Source organism: Furipterus horrens, unplaced genomic scaffold, assembly GCF_987537825.1.
Source record: "Furipterus horrens unplaced genomic scaffold, mFurHor1.1.pri manual_scaffold_8, whole genome shotgun sequence".
Lineage (NCBI taxonomy): Eukaryota > Metazoa > Chordata > Mammalia > Chiroptera > Furipteridae > Furipterus > Furipterus horrens.
In genome coordinates, this window is record NW_028327178.1 from 19,967,525 (window position 1) to 19,989,970 (window position 22,446).

The 22,446-nt window shown below is 39.8% G+C and overlaps 1 protein-coding gene across 1 annotated transcript in view; it reads left to right on the forward strand.

The window, feature by feature from the left end:
• EPG5 (ectopic P-granules 5 autophagy tethering factor) overlaps positions 1-22,446 on the forward strand; it is a 94,110-nt gene that overhangs the window by 13,664 nt on the left and 58,000 nt on the right. The window contains exons 3-15 of the mRNA XM_090285570.1: positions 170-413; positions 1,281-1,417; positions 2,240-2,347; positions 3,473-3,546; positions 5,662-5,767; positions 6,583-6,697; positions 7,132-7,282; positions 10,455-10,610; positions 11,983-12,140; positions 13,237-13,391; positions 18,888-19,028; positions 19,759-19,923; positions 21,743-21,862. Of these exons, the coding sequence (XP_090141696.1) occupies positions 170-413; positions 1,281-1,417; positions 2,240-2,347; positions 3,473-3,546; positions 5,662-5,767; positions 6,583-6,697; positions 7,132-7,282; positions 10,455-10,610; positions 11,983-12,140; positions 13,237-13,391; positions 18,888-19,028; positions 19,759-19,923; positions 21,743-21,862 (1,830 nt within the window). The remainder of the gene's footprint in view (positions 1-169; positions 414-1,280; positions 1,418-2,239; positions 2,348-3,472; positions 3,547-5,661; positions 5,768-6,582; positions 6,698-7,131; positions 7,283-10,454; positions 10,611-11,982; positions 12,141-13,236; positions 13,392-18,887; positions 19,029-19,758; positions 19,924-21,742; positions 21,863-22,446) is intronic.

The window sequence follows — 22,446 nt, forward strand, 5'->3', positions numbered from 1 at the left end:
TACTTGTGTTCTCTCTCTTTGTAGATAGGAAGGAGTGTGGAGAGAGAAACACTGGTTTATAAGCGTATTGAAGATGGTACTAAAGACTATGCATCATACATCTGCTGCCTGATGGTTTTAAGTGCAAAGAGTAACTGGTTTCTTTTTTTACTCTTTTTTCCACTGCTAGGGTATCTGTGCAGATCAAGTGAAAGTTTCAGGCTATCATCGCTACCAAAGAGTAGAAATGAATGAAAATGCTCTGGAGGAGCTAAAGAAGCTATTTGATGCCAAATCTGAGCACCTGCACCAGACCCTGGCTCTGCACGCCTACACTTCTGTGCTCTCTAGGTTGCAAGTGGAGTCTTATATCTATGCCTTGCTCAATAGTCCAGCTGTTGTGAGATCTTTAGCTATTCATCAGCAAGGCCAAGGTGTGTAAGTAATGGAAGTCTCATTCTTTCTTGTAGTCTGAAATGCAAAAAAAAATTGAGGGGTATGATCTGGTTAAATGATTGTGCACTAATTGGTATTAAAAGGTTCCATTTGTGCTTGTGGTTTTACCTTGCCTCCCAAGGATGGGATTGCTATCTGCCTTACCAACACCTGGAGGGAGCGAGGTGAGATCTACCTTCCCCGCCATCCTTTGCTTTTCTAGGAAGCCAGAAAGCTGCTATTTATCCTTCATGTCTTTTATTGTCCTCATTTATGTGGTTGTTACCAAATCAGGTCCAAATAGATTTTTTGGTTGTAAAACTGATAATCAGTACTTTTTCATCCTCTGCCTCTTGCACATTATTTTCGCCTGTCCCATTTGCTGGGCTGTTCTAATTGTATTTAATTTTCAGATTTCATATTCTGAAATTTTCATCTTATTTGGGGTTTTAAGAAATTAGGTTTTACTGTATTGTGTGTAAAGTATTAATTACGCTAATTGAATCATGTACTTTTTATTTCTGGGAGAGATATTAGGATCGTTTAAAGTAAGAAGTCCTTTCCCCCTTATTGTTTTCATTACTAATCAAAGAACCTCAGCTTGGCCAGAGATCCGCTGATTTTTAAATAAAAAATAATTTTTAATGAAGTTAATTTTCCCTTGCTTTGAAATACTGCACAAAGTTAAATACTGTTTTTTGGTTTACATATTTAGTAGAATTTAAATTATTTTTGATGCAGCTTTTCTTCCTCAATTTTTATTTAAAGTAAATATTTTGAAGAGTTCTTTTTCAAAGTGAAGATAATAAATATTCCCCCCTTAAAAAAACGTTAATATGGGATTTATTTAATTCTCTAATTTATAGCTTCTAAACAGGCGGAAAGCATTCCCTCTGATCTGTGTCAACTGAAGGAGTGTATTAGTGTCTTATTCATGTTCACCAGGAGAGTTAATGAAGATACTCAGTTCCAGGATGATCTTCTTCTCTGGCTACAAAAATTGGTAAAGGAATAGAAATAGATACAGTAGTCTATCTTTTATTTCCCTGATAATTTAAGATTTTTTTTCATCACAGTGATCATGACACATGGAAATAAGTTGTACTTATCTAGTGCATTATTAAACACAAAGTGCTTTTCTCTCTGATAAACTTTATGTTAAATTATTTTTGGTTTCAAATTAAGAAGAAATGGAAATGTGTGAAGCCTGCTAAATTTAAGACTAGATTCATATTTAAAATATAGGTATCTGATCTAAAAAGTTTCCATATTTCTTTTTACCATCTTATATTGTTGCACTTAGTCATACTTTAAAAATGTTTTTTAAAGGAAAAAAGAAAGATCTTAGAAAAACGTAGGAAAGGTGTTGGGTGTGTTACAGAGAAGGTTATTTGTTTATTGGTTATGTTTTTTAATGGGGCTCCTTTTTTATTAGGTTCATACTAGAGTTTTTAAATATGGCGTGAGGTTCCAGGCATATTCACTTAATATAGATTTGACAAACTATTACAAACTGAGAATAGATTAAAATACTTGATTCCCGTCTATTCACAAATGGCCAGGAATGTTAGTGATTTGTTATTTGCCAGATATAAAAATTTTACTGAGAAACGACTTAAGATATTTTTATCGTAGTACTGAGATTCATCAGCCTATGTGTGTCTGTGCGGTAGAAACTCAATCTGTCAATAGTTTATCTTATGTCTGGTTACTCTTTGGAAGATTACATGTATTTAAACATGGGATAAGTGATTTCACTAGTCCCCGCGATACATTATTCTTCTTTTTAAATAGTGATACTATGTGTATGTCCTTTGTTGTTTAGGTATCAGTGTTACAAAGAGTTGGCTGTACTGGAGACCACCTCTTCCTTCTAAACCACGTTCTTCGATGTCCGGCCGGTGTTAGTAAATGGGCTGTTCCTTTTGTGCAGGTATGATGAACATCCCTCTGGTTTTGGGGGATATGGGAAGGAGATTTTGTTAAACATTTTTCCTGAAGAAATTGCTTTAAAAAAAAAGGCTAGCTAAAAAATATTTATATTTAAAATAAAATTCTTAAAATATATCTAGAATATATTTATAGGAGTTTTATATGCCAGAAGTTCTTGGGTCACCTATAATTGATTAAATTAGAACTGCAAAAGTTTCGTAGTGGTCTGGCTTGGTAGTTCAGTAGTATTTAATTTTGTAAAATTTCTGTGCGGGAAGGCTCTCTAGGACTTTTTTCTGTAATGCTCAACTCCTTAAATTTCTCTCTTTTTTTTTTTTGATTCTCACCTGAGGACATGCTTATTAATTTTAGAGAGAGGGAAAGGGAGGGAGAGAGAGAGGGAGAGAAACATCAATGTGAGACATCAATCAGTTGCCTTTCTTACGTGCCCTGACCAGGGACTGAACAACAGCCTAGGCAGTGCTCTGACCAGGAATTGAACCTGTGGCCTTTCAGTTTATGGGACAACACTCGAACCAACTGAGCCACACTGGCCAGGGCTACATAGCACAGTTGTTATAGGTAAAGCAAACTACCAGCAACTCAGTTGATTAATATTGGCATATATCCAGGTCTGTTTGATCAGCTCTCATATAATCAACTTAAGTGTTGATTATATGGTTTATAGATTTTCTTCTCTGCTTCTTGCCTTTGGGTTGTTTCGTTACTAATAGTAACTACTCAGATGAGTAGGAGCCAAGTGTATGCCAAATTCAACTTCACATTATTTGTTCTTTAGTATTTCTGGTGGCAAGAAGTTTGGATTTTTTAGGTAGAAGATTTTTTTTTTTTATGGTTTATCTTTGGATTAAAATAGCACATTGTTCTTTGACCCATATTGTTACAGGTAATTGATATAAACTGCTTAGCTACTTCTGCTCTATGAGTAGTGCTGAGTCATTACTGCCAGGTAACCCATGAGCTGTATTCTCACTCTTGTGGGTTAGGTGCCAATTCCATCTTTGTTTTCTTAACAGCTCCCTTTCTCAGAATTCTTGTGCACTAAGATTATGGATACTTGGGTTGTTGGTTTTCTACAGTATGCTTTTTCCTTTTCTGATTTCAGATCAAAGTGTTGAATAACCCATCAGGGGTCTTTCATTTTATGCAGTCCCTTGCCCTACTAATGTCTCCTGTCAAGTAAGTGTGGAAGATCTTCTTGATGTAGAAATTAAAATGTGTCTTTATCAAAGAATTGGCTTCCTAAATTGTCCATATCCGAAGAACTGTCAAGGGCTGCATCAGCATTCCAGAATTTTACATTGCAGATTTTCTTTGGGTTTGCTGCCCTTTTTCCCAAAGTGACCTTATTGACTGCTTATATATAAATTACTAATCTTTTTGGGTCCCCCTTTTAATGGGTTTGCTTCTCCTGTCGTATGTGTTATTGTGAAAGGTATTGTGGGGAGAGTCAAAGAAGATAATCTGTTTCTTAGAAGAAGAGATTTAGTGTCAGAGGAAGAAAAAACACAGATTTAAGTGCTGAGTGTGAAGCGATGTAACGAGGAGAATAAAGAGTAGAGTGGAGTAGTCAGAGGGTTCCATGTGGATGAGCTGGGTTTGAAGGGTGGAATGGATTTCAGTGGGAGAGGAGGAGTAGCGGGCACTGCAGTGGGGAGAACAGTGAGCAACGGCTCTAAGCACAGGGAAGGGCAGCTGTACAGGCGACAGGTAAGAGGGCAGCTTGGCTGGGTGTGTGAGAGGTGGTAATAGAGATGAATAGAGTGAGTCGGATTATAAAAGGCCCTGCATTAAGACAGCGGGATCTAGATTTGATATGGCCTGGCCTTTGTGGTAGTTGCGGGCTTTTGAACACCCGTGAAAGCTGTATTTAGGCAAGATGAGGCTCAACTGGAGGCAGAAGGTATACTTCTGCTTAATTCAATCACAGTTATGGATGTCTTGCTCTCCTGGCCCTGGAATCCAACCCAGCATCAAGAGGGCCACTTCCATAACTGGAGGAGAAGGCTGAGTCTGTGTCTAGGTGACCTTGAACAGTGTTACTACCACTGGCTTTCAGTCTTGGAAAGCCTGTCTGCCTCCAGACCTGAGTTGGGGGAATAGTAGTGGGACAGAGAAGGAGGGGAAGCCAGAGGTCATCTTCCCAGCAAAGGGTTAGGTAGCTTGCTCAGTAACAAAATGTGGGAAAGGAGTGGTTCAGATACAACTCCACAGACTCCCAAGTCCCGGTGACAGAGAGGGTATCGGCAGCCCAGCAGACAGGAAACACAGAAGGGGGAGCTGTTTCGTAAGGAGGAAAATTTGAGGTCATTGAGGCGGGTGTACGATTGATACAAAAATGACAGATATCAGTAGACATGGGGAGCTTCAGGATTGGAGCTCCTTGGCAGTAGAGCTACAGAGCTGGAAGTCATGGAAGAAAGATCCTGGTTAAAGGAAGGAATGGATGAGTTTTCAGGGGCAGGCCAGAGAGGAAGGAATGGCAGACTGAGAACTGGGCTACGGTCTCAGAGGAGAAACATCTCTGGTTACACCTTACCAGATCTGGCCAATGCTGAAAATTGGGCAGGCAGGAATTTTTCCTGATTCCTGTTTCATTTCCTGGATACATGGTAGATAAGATTTGACTTAAAAATGTTTTTTGTACTTAGATGTATTTTTGTGCCCCAAACAAGCTTCTGCATTACCTGTGGATTATCCTTTTTTATTCAAGAAAGCATGATTTTTAAGATATTTTATTTATTTATTTTTAGAGAGAGGGGAAGGGAGGGAGAAAGAGAGGGAGAGAAACATCAATGTGTGGTTGCCTCTCGCGTGCCCCCAACTGGGGACCCGACCCGCAGCCCAGGTGTGTGCCCTGACTGGGAACCGAACCTGTGACCCTCTGATTTGCAGGCCAATGCTCAATTCACTGAGCCACACCAGCCAGGGCAAGAAAGCATGATTTTTAAAGTTCTCTCCCTGGCAACACTCTGTAAGCCTGCTCAGAGTTAAGGTGCTGCAGCAGTCCACGTGTATTGGGGTCCCACTGTGTGCAGGAGAGGTGCTAGTTTGACCACTTTTCTGCATTTTCTCTCATCATTACTATGTCCAAACAGTTGTGGTCTCTGTACTGAAATAAGTGAGATTTTGGTGTCCTTGAGTTATAGTCAGTTCTTATTTCTTATTTACTAATTTAAACCATTTGAAGATTGAGTCGATGTCTGACTCTTCTTCAGGGTGAGTAGGTGATCAGAATTCACACATGTGGGCTTTCTGTGTTTGTGATTGGAGTGATGTCACTTGTCCTTCCAGAAATCGAGCAGAGCTCCTGTGCCACATGAAGCCCAGCGAGGGGAAGCCGTCTTCCTCGGGGCCTGCGTCTGGGTCATGGACACTCGTAGATGAAGGAGGAGAAGAGGTAACTCATCATGTCCGCATTATTCTGATAATCACTTGAGTTTTAAGCACTTTCCACAAGTTATCTCATTTAATTCTCCCAACAACCCCACGAAGCAAGTACTGTTGTGATCTCATTTTTACAGATGAGGTGCACGGGGCTGAAGGAATTTGTTCTAAATCACTCAAGTCATTAAATGGCAGAGCCTCTGGAGCCTCTGCTCTGATCCAGTGTGCTGTGCTGGCACCCTTTTCTAGAATATCTCTGTTGAGCTGGGAGAATTTAGAACATGGAAATATTTACAGATAATGTAAACTTTATATTAGGATTGTATTTTTTGTAGTAATAATTTTCTGGATGTGAACTCTCACCTACAGATTATCTTGAGTCTGTGTAATAAAGAGCTGAGCATACCAGGATTCTGCCTTACCTCTTATAAACTTCTTATCCAGATCTTATTTGAAAGGTAGAAGATGGTTCTCTGTTTTTGGTGACAGTTGAATGATCAAAATCCAATTTCTCAAGATAACATTTGTTGGTTTTTTTTCTACTGTAGTGGTCAGTATATCTGTAAGGAATTTTTTTCTCCAATTGTTATTACTGAAAAATGGACATGACCCAGATACACATAAAATTGTACTTGCAATTTCAGGGGCTATAGCCCATCTTTGAAACTGATACTATAAATCTATGTCCAGGAAGAGTAGTCCATGAATACTCATGAGAATACCACACATGTGTCTTTGAGACCTTTGATAATTTAGCTTCTGTAACTCTGTAGACTGTGGTGTGATCTGATCAAATCAGTGGACATGGTTTTGCATCTTTTCCTTTAGGATGAAGACCCTGAGACCAGTTGGAGTCTCCTTAATGAAGATGACTTGGTTATCCTTTTATCACAGTTCCCATTTCATGAACTCTTTCAGCATCTTCTTGGGTTTAAGGCAAAAGGTAGACTAATTTCTTTGGTCATATATGTAAAATGCAGTAATAGCAGGATCAAACACAGGAGCTCAGCATCAAGTGTTACACCTCATGCAGGCTCCTGGTTCAGCCTCCCTGTTCCTAGCAATGCTCTACTGAGGCGATTGCATCACACCTTGATAAGGCCTCCTTTCCTTCTCCCGTGCTTGTAATTTTCTACTTAGTGTTTAAATGCAAAAAGGGTGACTAGCGAGCACATTGCCCAGCTTAAATAAATTGTTTTAATTTTGTACTTTGTTTTGAGTTTCCCATTTCCCATTGACACAGGAGCCAGAGCAATTGGGATTGTTAATTCTTCTCCATCTTGGCTTTGTTTTCTTGTTGAGGTACATATACCTGTATCTTTCAGTGTTTTCTATAGTAATTATAATTGTTTTCTTTTCTCTGATTTGAACTTCTAGGTGATTATTTACCTGAAACAACAAGACCTCAAGAGATGATGAAAATTTTTGCCTTTGCTAACTCATTAGTGGAACTTCTTGCTGTGGGCTTAGAAACCTTTAACAGAGCACGCTATAGGCAGTTTGTCAAACGAATTGGTTATATGATCAGGTAATAACTGCCGTTGGTACATCGTTTCTCTTCGCTTTCACCCTGGTCAGACACAGATACTGCATAATTGGGGTCATGGACACTGTTGTGTATGTTTCAGGTCTTATCATAAAATTAATAATTGCTGTTTTTACCATCTACTAGGTGGAAATTATATAAACGCTTCCAATCAGAATATTTGGTTAATTATCTCAAATTTAACTGGTTTGCTCAAGGTCCTCAAAGCAACTGCTGGATTGAACTTGGCCAGAGAAACTGAACTTGGTCAAGGAAAATGCCGGCTCTTTCCCCTTCCCTTGCTCTCTATTTTCTTCTGCCTCCTCGCTTTTGCCTGGCGCTTGTCACTTAGCTATGGGAAATCAGCAATAGCTTTTTGGTGTCATTGTTTTCATTTTTCTTTTATTTATTCTTTTTCTAATTTCTGTTAAATATCATTTAAAGAAAACTGTACAGATTTCGTCAGTGGCTACTCTTTTGATCTGGAAAAGCATCTGATTTATTTGAGTGAAAAGTAGGCTAATGTTTTTATTATCAAGTATGAATAAATTTTGAGACTAAGTACTACTTTTTATTGAATTAATTTTATGTCCTGTTTTCTGCATTGTTAATATTTATCTCTGGGCCACTTCCTACAGCATAAGCTGTTATTTCTTCCAACATCCTTTTCCTCTGTAAAACCTCCAAAAATCTGCAAAACTTTTTCTTCCTACATTTATTTGTAAAACAGCATTGATTTTAATTAATTTATTTTAGATGTGTATGTATCCATCAGCTTTATAACGTCAGGTAAATGATTGTAGGATGTCCTGAGAAGGTCAAGGGTTACTCTTAAGATCTAGAGAAAACCTTCAGTAGATGGTAATTAAAATGGAAATGGTGGGTGGAGGGAGGGTTGGTGACTTGTAGAGTTACTTTCTTAAAAGCTAAAAGCTTATTTACTTACTATCAGAAGTCGTAGTATTCATTTTCTGATTCTGCTTGGTAAATAAGGTAAATTTCATCCTTGCTCACATACATGCTGTAGGATTGATTGCTTACCATGTGCCAGGACTATGCCTTCTCATTTTCTTCTTGTAATAACTACAGGAAAGACATTGTTATTATTGTTTTAAGAACAGCATTCTCTATGTTATTTCCTTGTAAATATTTATAGCTGGTTATTTTAGTTATTTTTTTGTTTTCTGTCTGCTTGCTTTGCTTTATCACAGATTCTTCTCATACCTTCCATTGTAGAACAATTTTCCACAAGGCCCGCCTCCTCAGGTCATCTGTTGGGTCTTAGTTTGTTCCTTCTGTTCTCGCTGGCACTCGCCGCTATCAGGCTTCTCCTGCAACACTATCCAAACAGCTCTGAAGAGTGAAGGTCACTAATGAACTTTGTGCAACTTACCCAGTGGCCAATTCTAAGTCTTCATCCTGGTTTACGTCGCTCACATAGTCCATGTAGCGGCCTTTCTCATAGTTGATCACTTTCTCCTTAAAATATTTTCTTTGCTTGGTTTCCACTTTCTCCTGGTGTCTCCTCCATTTCAAGGGCTATTCATTTTCTTCCTCCTTGGTTTTCCATTCTCACCTCCAAAAGTTCTTATTATTGGAGGGCCTCAGGGCTCAGTCCTGGGACCTCTTCTCTTTATCTGACCTTGCTGGTTGGATTCTCATCCATTCTCATGTCTTTAAATGTCATCTAAATACTGTTACAATTCTCAATTATATTCCCAGTCTGTATCTCTTTCATAAGCTTGTTTACCTAGCTGCCAGCTCAGCACCTCCACTTGGATGACTCATGAACATTGTAATTTAATATTCCCAAAGCAAACTCCCGCTTCCCACCCCCAGACTGCTCCTCCCACAGTCGTCTCAATTTCAGTCTGTGGCAACTTTATTCTTCTGGCTGTTTGGGCTGAAACACATGGTGTCATTCCTGACTTTTCTCTTTTACACCCCACATCCCATCTCATAGCCAGCTCTGTCATCTGCCTTAAAACACCATCTTTTATCAAGTCCAAGGTGCCACCAATTCTGATGATATATTTTGTGTGCCACTCAGGAAGGAAAAATGCTGCCAAATTATGGCTTGCCATCAGTTTTTAACACACAGTAGTCCCTCTCTATATCGTGGTTCACTTATTGCAGCCTCACTGTATCGCAGGATTTTTAAAAATATTATAATTATTTATTGCGGATTTTTCACAATATCGCAGGATTTTGCGGTACTGTACAGTAAATACTAAAATAAATGTAAGATTCCTACTTCATGGATTTTCACCTATCGCGGGGGAGGAGGGTCTAGAACATAATAGCCGCGATAAGTGAGGGATCACTCTATGTTCCAGTTGCAGAGACTAACGTGGAATAGATATGCATCCTTCTGAATCAATAGAACAGGCTGTTTCCAGAATCCAGCTTCTGACCACCTTCATGGCCACCACTTTGGCTCATTCTTAGTGGCCTCCTTGCTTATCTTCCTGCTTTTGCCCTTGCGCCCCCTTCACCCTGCCTCCAGCTTATTCTCACAAGTCAGTACTCCCTGAAAATGGTGAGTCAGCTCATGCCACTCCTCTGCTCAAGACCCTACTGCTTTCAATCTCATTCAGAGTAAGAGCCAAAGTCTTCCCAGTGGCCTACAGGACCTTTCACGGTCTGGTTTTTGTCACTTTTCTGATTTCCTCTCTAGCCAGGCCCCTTCTCACTCTGCTTTAGCACACTGGCTGCCTTGCTGTGTCTCCAACATACTGAGCACACTTTGCAGCCTTCACACTGGTTGTTTCTTCTACCTGGTGCTCTTCCCTTAGCTATCCCTGCGACTTCCTCCTGTCCTTATGCACGTGTCCGTCTTCAGTTAGACCTTTCCTGCTCCCAACCAACTCTCCTGTCAACTTCAGAGAAACTTTATTCTCCTCTCCAATTTATTTTTCTCAATGTCTCTTACAACCATGTGACAGACTATATATTTTACTTTATTTTGTTATTGTCTGTTTGCCATAACTAAATGTAAGCCCCATGAAGATAGGATGCCCCCCCCCAACCCTATAATTGAATTCCCTGCAGAACCTAGAAGGTAGTAGGTGTTCAGTAACCATGTGTGTAGTAGATTAATGCTTCAAATATAATTAAAGCTGCCAACACTGAGCCCATTAATGAAGAGTGCTATGTTGTCTTTCCTCATGCTCAGGATGACCCTTGGTTATGTGAGTGACCATTGGGCACAGTATGTGGCTTACAACCGAGGCGGGGGATTGGCTCTGGAGCCCTACTCCATGGAGAAGCTACAGGTTGAATTTGATGAGCTGTTTTTGAGAACTGTCCTACATGTGCTGAAAGCCAAAAGGTAAGGAGTATGATGATGAGTGTTGAGGAGTGGCTCCCTGGCTAGTGAGAAAGATTGACATGAAAGTATTGACTTAAGTCGATTTTTTGTGGTATCTTAGTGTATTTCAGCTGTTTCTTATCTTAGGAAAGTTCATGGGTTTAGTTTCCTTAACTAGTGCCGACTGAAATGATCTCTCTTTGAGGTTTCTGTTAGTCTTAAAATAACTGGATTCTGAGATCTAGTTTTGGCACCCCTGAACTTTTGAGCAGGGGATGAATTCTTTTTCACACCCATCTCTGGTTCCTGCAGTGAGGCAGAGTAGGTGCTCAGTGCATGGCACAAATGATTTTCTGACTATTCAAATTGCCTTACTGCAAGGGTTTTAATGTCCAGGACAGTCATGGGTCCTGGTCCTCTGTCTTGGCTGTTTAAATGTTGTCTTCTGATCACGCTGTCTTTGCTGCCGCTTACGGCCTAGTTTGCATTTCGTGCAGAGGCAGGGGCATAGCAGTGTACCTTGTACCCTGAGTTTCTGGCCAAGTGTAGGAGTGGATTCTACCTGCCTCATTGTACCCCCTGCTGGGAGATGAGGGCCACCCTCCAGCCCCACCCACCTCCACTTGTGAACTGCCAGCTCTTCCTCACCTTTGTCTTCTTCTGAGCTGTCTATGCTTCTCTTACTCTGGGCCTCTTAGCCTCAGCCTCTTATTTATTTTCTGTTGTGTAGTGGCTTTGAGTCTTGGTCTGCCATTTGCTGTTACTCTGGGCAAGCCACTTAATAGTTATGGCCCCACCTTCTCCATTTATAAAGTGGAGATGATGATAAAATACTACCTCTCCCATCAGCCTCATGAATATGTTACAGGGATGAGCTACAGTAATATGAGGTGTTTGAACTTCATTTGGAGATGAGTGAGGAGTCACTGGAGGGTTTTTGATTGATTTCTCTCTCACTACATGTGTACCTGTATGCTTGCTCAGGCACACACATCCACATCCATGCAGCCTCTCTGTCACGCAGGTCTGAAAAGAATCTTTGGTTCAAAACTCAGCTCTACCTCTTACTACCACCCTGTCTGTGTCTTAGTAGCCTCATGTGTGAACTGGGATAATATCGGTAATAGTAGTTGCCTTGGTTTTAGTGAGGACGGAATGAGGGGATATAAGCATGATGCAGCGATTAGAACAGTGCCTGGCACAAGCTAAGTGCTTGGTATTTCCTGTTACTGTTACCTATCCTCAAGGTTTATGACTGAGACATACTAGAAAAATCGCTGTAGTGAGATTTAAGAATTTTTTTCCCATCAGAACTGAAGGTTTGTTTATTATCTCAGTATGGTGAGAGTGACTGATAATATTAAATGCTTTATGCTCTTTTTAAAACACACAGACTTGGCATTTGGCTGTTTATGTCGGAAATGCCTTTTGGAACACTGTCAGTCCAGATGCTCTGGAAGCTCTTCTACCTCATGCACCAGGTGGAGAGCGGGAATCTGGAGACTGTCTGCACCGCCCTCCCGCCCGCTGAGTGCAAGAAGCAGCTCCAAGGTATGGCCTCGCTGCAGTGGGCACCTTCTGTGCCCGCCCTCTTCGTTGCTTTCTTCGCTTTGCTCTTAGAAGGACCGAGAGAATGTTTTACTTTGTGTATTTGTGTGATTATTTTGGAATTCGAAAGACTGCTTTGTGATTTTTGACGTATTAGAATATAATTCCAGTTTTCATTATCTTAGAATGTCTCTGGGTAGTTATTTCTATGGTAAACCCAATTTGGGGATGGGAAATGAAAATTGGGTTGATAAATGCTTCATCGAGTTGCTTTGAAGATGAATAGGAAATTAGATGTACGTTCTGCCTTTTTCTCAGATGTGTAAACATATGAAAAGCATTGTTGGCTTGTTGCTTCCTAACTGAAAAATTCTATCAAGGGAATATATTTTCTAAACAGATTTTTGTATTCCTCTATAACTTGCCTTTGAAATATTTAGTTTTCTGTGGTGTGTTGCAAAGCTGTTGATCAATACTGCCCCCTAGTGACAAAATGTAGTATTGCTTATATGACATCCTCTGAGAGATAGGCAACTGTGTCACATTTCATTAGTATTTCAGCTATTGTTATAATTAATTTCTTGTCCCAAATTTTCATTTGTAATCAAATCTATTTTATTTGGAATGCCATGCTTGTGCTGAGTAGTTTGCCAGTCGTAGTGGTTTTCATTAGCATTTGCCTGGCAAATATCAGGTAGACCCAAGTTTGCCTTTGAAGATTTCTCACCTAGTAACAGTACTAGTGCTTTGCAGTTGACAGAGCACTATACTAGGGGAATGTCATTTAATCTTAAATAACCTTTGGAGATAGATGAGGAAACTGAGGCTTGGAGATATTAAATGTCACCCCTGAGGCTACATTATATTTAAAGTTGGAATTCTATCTGTAGAAATACATATTAAAGGTTAACAACATGTATATCTCCTGTGTACACAGAAGAAACCCAGGAACACTGAGTAACTTCAGGAAAGAACTTTTGTATCTTTAAATATTTCTGAATGTCTTTTAATTTTATATATCTTTTCTCTCTGGAAGAATGATTAAAGTGATATATTTTTATTCATTCCCCATTTTAATTTTCTTGATGTGAACCTGCAGACCCAGAACATTTTGTGAACTTTGAGAAGTGTCTTTCTTCCATGAATAGCTCGGAAGAGATTTGCCTTCTGACTACATTTGCTCAGATGGCTCAGGCCAGAAGAACCGATGTGGATGAAGACTTCATAAAAATTATTGTTCTGGAGATATATGAGGTTAGAATATTAAGTTTTAGAAGTCTGCTAAGAAATATTTTCTTTCGGATTGTCCACTTACTGATTCTTTTGGGATTGTTTTAAAAAAAGGAAAGTGACTATTGTGTACTGTCTGCACCAATGGGAGCAGATAATCAATGGAACATCATTTTGCTATAAGGAATATTGAAAATACGGATCATACCCATTACATTTCCCCTGACTATTTCTTGACATTCGGTACATGAGTTCTGGTAAGAAACAGACAATCTGACACAGCCTGACACTCGGAGTTTTTACACTGTCTGTTGTCTCCGCCCTCCCTGCCCTGACCCTGCCCATAATATGGAACGCTGGCTCATAAGTCAGTTTAAAGGAGGTGATGGACAGAATACTGAACCTGGAGTTAGAAGGCCTGGGTTTATTTTAAATCTGCTATTAATTTTCCATCTCACATCAGAAAAGCTATCTTATCACTCTGGGCTTCAGTTTCCTCATCTATAAAATGTGAGGCTGGGATGAGATTCTTGTTTTCTTCACTTTTTCACTGAGCCATCCTTAACGGTGGAGGAGAGTGAACTTTGGACCCTGAGTGTCTAGGGACATAACCCAAAATCATTACTAAAACTTTCATTGGAGTTTTGTGTATGTAAAATAAAATTTAAAAAAAAAAATGTACTTTTTCAATTTAGATTGTCACAAATCTGCTTATCTTCAAAAAAAAATATTTTCTCCAAACTGTACAAGTAAACTCAAGTAAAATTATGTTCCAAGAAGATTCTCTGAGTTTATTAACCTCTTCCAATTTGAGAATGGCAGGCTGGATCAGTTCTTTTCTAGGATCTCATACTCTATTGAACTCTTCTTGCACCTGTATGTTGTAACCATGCATGAGGTTAAGACCTGGATGGGTCAGCAATTCCAGACTATCTCCATGTTGTGAAAAAATTTCTTTACATTACTATTCCTTTATCAGTGGATCTCAGCATTCTCCAGATCCTAAAGCAATATTTATAATCTTGAGTAATGTTTCAAGTGTTCTGACCAGTACTCAGGTAAAATTACCTTCTTTATTACATTCTGATGCTGTGTGTGCATGTGTGTAAGTTCTTGCGTGAAGTTAAGACAATATTTAATTTTAAGCGGATACACTCTCACATTTTTCTATCTTATTCTGCTATTATGTTTCTGTTCTATTCCATTGTATTTAAAAAATAATGCTGGACATTGACATCAATGGATTGTAACCTATAGTTTAGAAGACATTGTTCAAGAGGAATTGATAAACATGGATATTTTAGGAGCTCTTGTAGTTGGGGATCTTATTTTGTAGGAGAGAATGCATATTCCCATGAAATGCATTCTGAATGTTACCATTTTAGTGATTTCCTCAAATTTTGAGACGTTTTAACACTGAAGGTACTATTTTATTGCTATTTCAGGATATATAGTGATTCCTCACTTATCACAGGTATTACATTCTAGACGCCCCCCCCCCCCCCCGGGATAAGTGAAAATCCGTGAAGTAGGAGCCTTACATTTATTTTATTTTATTTATTTTTTTTAAAGTATATTTTATTGATTATGTTGTTACAGTAGTTCCAATTTTTTCCCCTTTACTCCCCTCCACCCAGTATCTCCCTCCCCCAGCATCCCCCCCCAAGTCCGTACCCATGGTTCGTAAAAAATAACTATCCCTCCCTCTCAGATATTAAGACCCTTTGTAATCTTGTAAAGGACAATGGGCGAAGGTCTCAAGCTCCTCTAGCTGCTTCAAGCTGGACATGGTCGTCGTCCTACCTACCCTTGGGTCCAGAAATCCCTAATAATAGTGGGGGTGTGGAGGGGAGGGTGGCCTTCCCACATGGGGAAGGATTGTGCAGACTCCAGGTCAGTTGGCTGTCTCCGGACAACGGCGTGCTTGGTTTAGCAGGTTGGCATCCTTGTTGTGTTCTGGGGGGAACAGATTTGGCAAAAAGGGTTAAAAAGCATCATTCAATCCATAACTACTAGGTGACAAAAGGCAGGGATTAATTTTTCAATGTTCCACATTAGGAGAAAAAAAAAAGGGGGGGGGAGCTTCTTTGGAGGAAGGTGTGCTAGGCACATCTCGCCTGTCCAAAACCCTTTTGCCCATTATATTTAGTTTGGGCTGAGGGAAATAGTTTATGTTTCCCCCTTCTCAGACCTCTGGGCCCTTTCTGTCCAAGCCATTAGGATAGAAAAGAGAATTCAGTTTTAAAGTGAAGCCCACAGACCACCCTATTCTTCATCAACCCAGCCATTTAGTTCAGCCAAACCGTTGAGTCTCAGGAGGCAGCGCTGCAGAGAGGATTAAGTGAGCCTTTTGCGTACAGACAATCACTGAGGTAATGCGGTCATAGGCTTATGCCCTTTGAAAACAGAAAACACATGTTAATTTATGTAACATAGCCAACAAACAAGTCTCTAAATCTGTAAGACTGTCTTATTGGGAAGACATCCAGTTGCAAGGCACTTGACATTCTACTTGCCTGCAACTTGAATCTCTTTGGTGATATCACAGATATGGTTTAATTTTCAAGTGAAACCATTTTTTAAGTGAGAAGAAACTTTTAAGACGGTTAGCTGCCCTACTTTACAGTCTGCCACTGATCATTGTGATTTTCCTTGAATAATGATTTTTCTCCCTAAGATTACTCTCCTTGTCTTTAAAGGGGCTACATTAAGTCCATTTTTAATTTATCCTGTTCGTTTGCATAAACATAACAAGAGCAGCAAATGATCACTTATGATCTTTAGTTCTGTTTTGCTGGAACTTACCCAAGGAACATTTAGGGTGGCCCTCAGTCTGCTCTTCAGGGCACAGAAGCTGGGCCACATACCTGGCATTCATCCTTGCCTGTACACACCTGTCCTTTCCAAGTCTTTCTGGTTTTCCATTGTGCCTTAAGGTCCCTTCTAGCCATCTTTCAGGAAAACAACCTTCATTCTTTCCCTGGAGAGATTGCTGTGGACCGCACAACCAACCATGGCAGCAGGCCTTTTATTTCGCGGGCTTTTATTACCTTTGAAAGTCATTCCCAGTCATTCCCATGCCCATTTGCTTGAAATACTTTTTTCCATCCCTTTACTTTCAGTCTGTGTAGATCTTTTGTTCTAAGGTGGGTCTCTTGTAGACAGCATATATGTGGGTCATTCTTTCTAATCCATTCAGCTACCCTATGTCTTTTAATTGGAGCATTTAATGCATTTACATTTAAGGTTATTACCGATAAGTACTTATTCACTGTCATTTTTCCCCTTTGTACTTGTGTTCTTCTCTGTCTCTCTCTGTTTCTTTATCTTCTTAGAGCAGACCCTTTAGCATCTCTTGCATTGCTGGTTTGGTGGAGATGTATTCTTTTAGCCTTCTTTTGTCTTGGAAGCTCCTTATTTCACCCTCCATTTTGAATGAGAGTTTTGCTGGGTATAGTATTCTAGGTTGTAGACCTTTGTTTTTCATTGCTTGGAATATTTTTTGCCATTCCCTTCTGGCTTGTAGTGTTTCTGCTGAGAAATCTGATGATAGCCTTATTGGAGTACCCTTGTATGTTATTAGTTGTTTTTCTCTTGCTGCTTTTAGGATCCTCTCTTTGTCTTTGAATGTTGCCATTTTAATTATGATGTGTCTTGAGGTGGGCCTGTTGGGGTTCATCTTCATTGGGACCCTCTGTGCTTCCTGGACTTGCGTGACTCTTTCTCTCGTCATGTTAGGGAAGTTTTCTGTCATTAGTTTTTCAAAGAGGTTTTCTATCCCTTGCTCTTCTTCTTCTCCTTCTGGAATTCCTATGATACGGATATTATTACGTTTCATGTTGTCCTGCAGCTGTCTTAGAACCTCTTCAGTCTTGTTCAGTCTTTTTTCATTTTGTTGCATTGTCTGGGAGTTTTTGTGTAGGTTGTCCTCCAGCTCGCTGATCCGATCTTCTGCTTCCTCTAGCCTGCTTTTAATTCCTTCTACTGTGTTCTTCAATTCAGAGATCGTATTCTTCATTTCCTCCTGGCTCTTATTGATAGCTTCTATGTCCTTTTTCATGCTCACGTAATTTTCTGTGAGTTCCTTGTAGTTTTTCTGGAGTTCTTTGAAGTTTCCGCTGAGCTCATTCAGCTTCTCCATAATCCATGTTTTGAATTCCATATCTGATAGTTCGCTCCCCTCTATTTCATTTAGCACTCTTTCTGGGGATTCTACCTTTCCTTTTGATGGGAGGTTGTTTCTCTGTCTCCCCATTTTTTTGACTCCTATTGTTTGTTGGTGCTTCCTAGAATGATCTGCACTTCCTGGATCTGCCTCTGGTGGCGTCAGATCATGTACCAGTCTGGCCCTAGGCAGCCTGTTGGAGACTTCCAGGGATCTACTGCTGTTGTCTGTCTTCTTTGATTGTTAATCTGCTCAATCTGTGATTAGCTGTCAGGCTTAAGGACTGTGGGTGTGGCAGCTTAATTCCCGTCGACAGGGCTTTTGCTTCCCCTCAGGCTGACGCCACTTGGAGGGGAATGGTCTACCCGCAGTACTGGGGATGAGTCAGCACTGGGACCCAGTCGGCTGCTCCTCCAGTTCTTCCCTCAAAGCCACCGTGCCAAACTCTCCCCAAGTGTCTCCAGTCCTCTCTGCCTTCCCTCTGCTTGAGCCCAGGGTAAGTGGTGGCCAAAATATTTTCGTATGTGATCCACTTAAGAGCTCTTTTTCTCCTGCTGTTTCTCTCCGGCTAGCAAGAAACCCTGTGGCTTTTCGCTTTTCACAGCTGATACTGTTTTACTTTCCACTCTGTTGCTGTAGGCTGGGAAGCCCAGCTGGGGGTTTAGACCCTGCCCTTCTCAGGGGGAATCCCCGGCTGCTGAGCTGTTTCTCAGTCCCTTCAGCTGCCACCCATGTGAGCCCAGCCAGCCCTTCCGCGTCTCCGCACTCCCTACCGGTCACGTTGTGATGTAGCGGCCTTTTCTGTCTCTCCGTGGTTATAAGACTTCTTTCCAGCTAGTGTTCGTTGGTTGTTCCAGATGATTTCTCCAAAATTAAGTTGTAAACCCAGACTGGTCCTGGGAGGAGGTTAGTGTAGCTTCCATTTACTCCTCCGCCATCTTGGATCATCACTTATCCGCCTTACATTTATTTTAGTATTTACTGTACAAATTGCAAAGTCCCGCGTTACAGCGAAAAATCTGCGATAAATAATTGAATATAATATTTTTTAAAATCCTGCGATACAGTGAGGCTGCGATAAGTGAACGGTGATATAGAGAGGAACTGCTATACTTCCTGAATCCAGCACTTAAGTCATTGTTACATAGTTACCTTTCCCCTCCATTCCCTCTCCTCCCACCTTTCAACCTCAGGGTAGACACTTCGTTCTTTGAAGTTCTGACATCTTTTTGAGCATTGTGTGAACTAAGGATGTCTTTCTACTTTACTGGAAGACATCCTAAGTAAATTATGGAAATGTGTTTTGACTGATAATTGTTATTAAAGGTGCTGTTTCCACTCCCTCCCACATTTAGGTATCGTATGTTACCCTGTCCACCAGAGAGACTTTTTCAAAGGTTGGTCGAGAGCTCTTAGGAGCTATCACAGCTGTTCACCCTGAGATAATTTCCATCCTTTTGGCTAGAGTTCAAGACACCATTGACCAGGTTGGAATGGTAAGAGCACTGCTTTTGTTTATTTGTTTACTTGTTTTACCTTTTCCCCCTTTAAATCCTGGAGTAATGGAGAAATGGGAAAAATAGTAAGGTAGTTATTTTATCCTTGGAAGAAACAACTCTGATTAAGAAACAAGGCACTATTTAAATTAGTCAAAAGCAATAGTTTAAGTTGAGCAAGACACATATAGCTTATTTCTGTCATTTGTTACATTTTTGTAGCTCGATGTAGTTTTTAGTAATAGCTCTATTGAGATAATTCATATACCATACAGTTTATCTGTTTAGAATGTACAAGTCATTGTTTTTTAGTATTTTCACAGAAAGGTACAACCATCACCACCGTCAATTTTAGAACATTTTTATCATCTCCAAAGCAACCACATACCGTTTAATCCTCCAACCCTAAGCAACCACAGATCTACTTTATAGATTTAACTACTCTGCACATTTCATATAAATGGAATTGTTTAATATGTGATCTTTTGTGACTGGTATATTATTATCTTACTTTTCAGTTACAGTTGACATTCAATATTATTTCATATTAGATGTATCCATTTTAATATTCATTTTATTTGGTTGTCCATTTCACATGTCTAAAAATCAAACAAAACCCTTCTTGCTTTTGGAGAAAATTTGCAAGCAGTTTAATGATGTAGTATTGTAGTAATATAGGATTGTTTCTTAAGTTTTTTATTTTAATTATTATCATTTTCTTTTTAATAAGGTGTCTTTATACTTGTTTAAAGAACTGCCTTTGTTTCTTTGGCGACCTTCTGCCTCTGAGATAGCTGTGATTCGGAATTGGTTATTGAATTATAACCTGACAATGGTGAAGAACAAATTGGCCTGTATTATTCTAGAAGGACTGAATTGGGGAGTTGATGAACAGGTATGTGTTAAAACCATTCTCTAGAACAGCGATTTTCAACCTTTTTTTTAAATCTCCTGGCACACAAACAAATTACTAAAATTCTGTGGCACACTAAAAATATATTTTTTTGCCAAACTGACCAAAAAAATAGGTATAATTTTTATTTGTTCACACGTGATGGCCATTGTTGTGTTGGCCATTTCATTTTTTTATTCGACAATCTAAGGGTGAAGAGGTCAGTGCCCCTGACTAAGCATGTTTTAAAAATTCTTGTGGCTCTAGAAACCGGAGATTCTATATGTATCTTTTTATTTGCAAGGCTTGCAGATGCTTTTAGCTGTCTGAATTTAGGATCTTCTCTTTAATTCTGTTCTGCAGAGGGAACATCCTCTGAAAGAAGATAAAACATTGCACATTGAAAATTCTTCCCTTTTTCTTTAGACCATTTGTATCTGTTGTATTATCTCTGGCTATTTACTGCAGTCCCTCCTCATTGCCTCTCCTGCCTCTGGTCCGTCTTTCTCCTGCATTTTGTCTTGCATGTTATTTCAGATTTGTCTTCTGAAACACTGCATTGGTTAAGAGTCCAAGCCAGCCCGCCTGGGTTCTGATCCCAGCTCTGCCACCTCCTGGCTCTGCGACCCTGGCTGAGCAAGCTTCCTGTACTCTCTGGGCCTCAGTTGCTCAGCTCTGAGCAACAGGATTAACAAGCTGACCTCATAGGGTGGTTGTAAGGGTTCTGTAGCTTAGGACATGGTAAAACTCTTAAGACAGGTTTTGGACACATTCAATACTCAGTGGTGGTAGTTTTCATAAAAAATAATTTATTATTTTTAAGGACTTGCTACTTATCATATGTCTCCAAAGATGTCAGGTCAAGTGATTTTAACTGTTAAGCTCTTCCTGTCTCTTTACCCTAGGCCTTAGTAGTTGCCCTTCTTGATCAATATATTTAAACATTTCAAAGGGAAAATAGGAGAGAACTCAGTCCTCTTCAGCTGTCAGCCAGCTTTTGTTCTGAGCAAGTCACTTAGTCCTCACAGCCATTGTCAGTGACTTGCATGAACGTGACTTCTGTTGTACAGATGAGGACACTGAAGCTAGGGAGCTTTTCCCCAGGGTGACCCTGACCACATGGGACCACCCAGGGGTTCATCTGGATCTTCTTTCTCTCAGGTGCTGGTGGGTGAGCACTGCAGGGGGTCTCTTTTCCACCTTCACATTCCCAGGCCCCTCTCTTCTCCAAGAGCTGCATGAAGGTTCCCCTGCGAGAGTCTCCGTGCTCCTTGTTAGAGTTAGAAAAGTCATCTTCTATGAGAGAGCTAATGACTGTATTTCTTCAGGCTGCAGAGGAAGACTGGGTAGAAAATTTGATAGACAACTTGAAGCTCCTGAATATTTTACTTGTGTTGTTGAGTACTTTTTATATTTTCAATGCTGATAGAACACAGAAAGGGAATATAGACTTAATTTATTAAATATCTTCCCATTTAAAAATAATTAAACATATTCCTGGTTCGTGGCAATGCTCTTAAACTTATAACTTTATAGAGATTCTAGGGAAGGGGAAGAGGATTACATTCAAAGATAACTTATGGCTGGAGTCTAGGATGACTTAGGTCTAAATCTACCTAGGTACAGTCATTCTTTAAAACAAGATTTTAATTTGTTTCCTATTGTCACTTTATAACTTAATAGTTAGGGTAGGTGATTTTTAGAAAATTTAGCTTCTGCATCCAAGATTCTTCTTCATTATTCTGCCTAGTCTTTTGGTTCAAAGGTATGTATATAAAAAAGTCAAATCAAGATTGCATATTTGTGATTTTCTCTTTAATAGGGTACTCTTCATCTGGATCAAGCAGTCCATGCTGAAGTGGCTTTAATGATTCTGGAAGCGTACCAGATAAACCTCGCACAGAAGCCATATGCTGGGCTTCTTTCTGAAAGTATGAAGCAGGTATTCCCATCTCTATGTATTAAGAGCATGGATCTTTATTATAAATAGCCTGGGTGGATAAAGGTACAGTGTTTACCCTGTGGTAGGATAAAAATTTTTCTTTAAGAAGTAGCCTACATACAACCATTTTAATACCGTGGAATTTGAGTTGTGCTACAGTGGTGTGCTGGAGCCGGCTTGTACGGGCTCAGGAGAACTGATTGTGACATTTTCAGGAACTCTCCAAGCCAGGGTATAAGTAGTTTGAAATTGACTGTGGTAGGAATTTTTTTTAAACCACCAAAATTGGCGAATGGTGTGAATGAGCTTCTCCCACTCCAACTGGTTAAATTTATTTACTAGCACAACATTTTTTGCATAATAACTTTTATATTATTACTTCATTGCTTGAGCTGACTCAGATCAAATTCATAAAATGACTAGCAAGTAAGCAGAAGTGGTCACTTTGAGAAATTGTTTTGATTTAGTATCACAAACACGGAATACCAGGATATGTCCTCTCTTTCTAGGGCATTGTTGATCACAAAAGGAGATGGGTGAGTGAACTTACTGATTTAATGTGTATGTGACTAATGTGGTTTAAA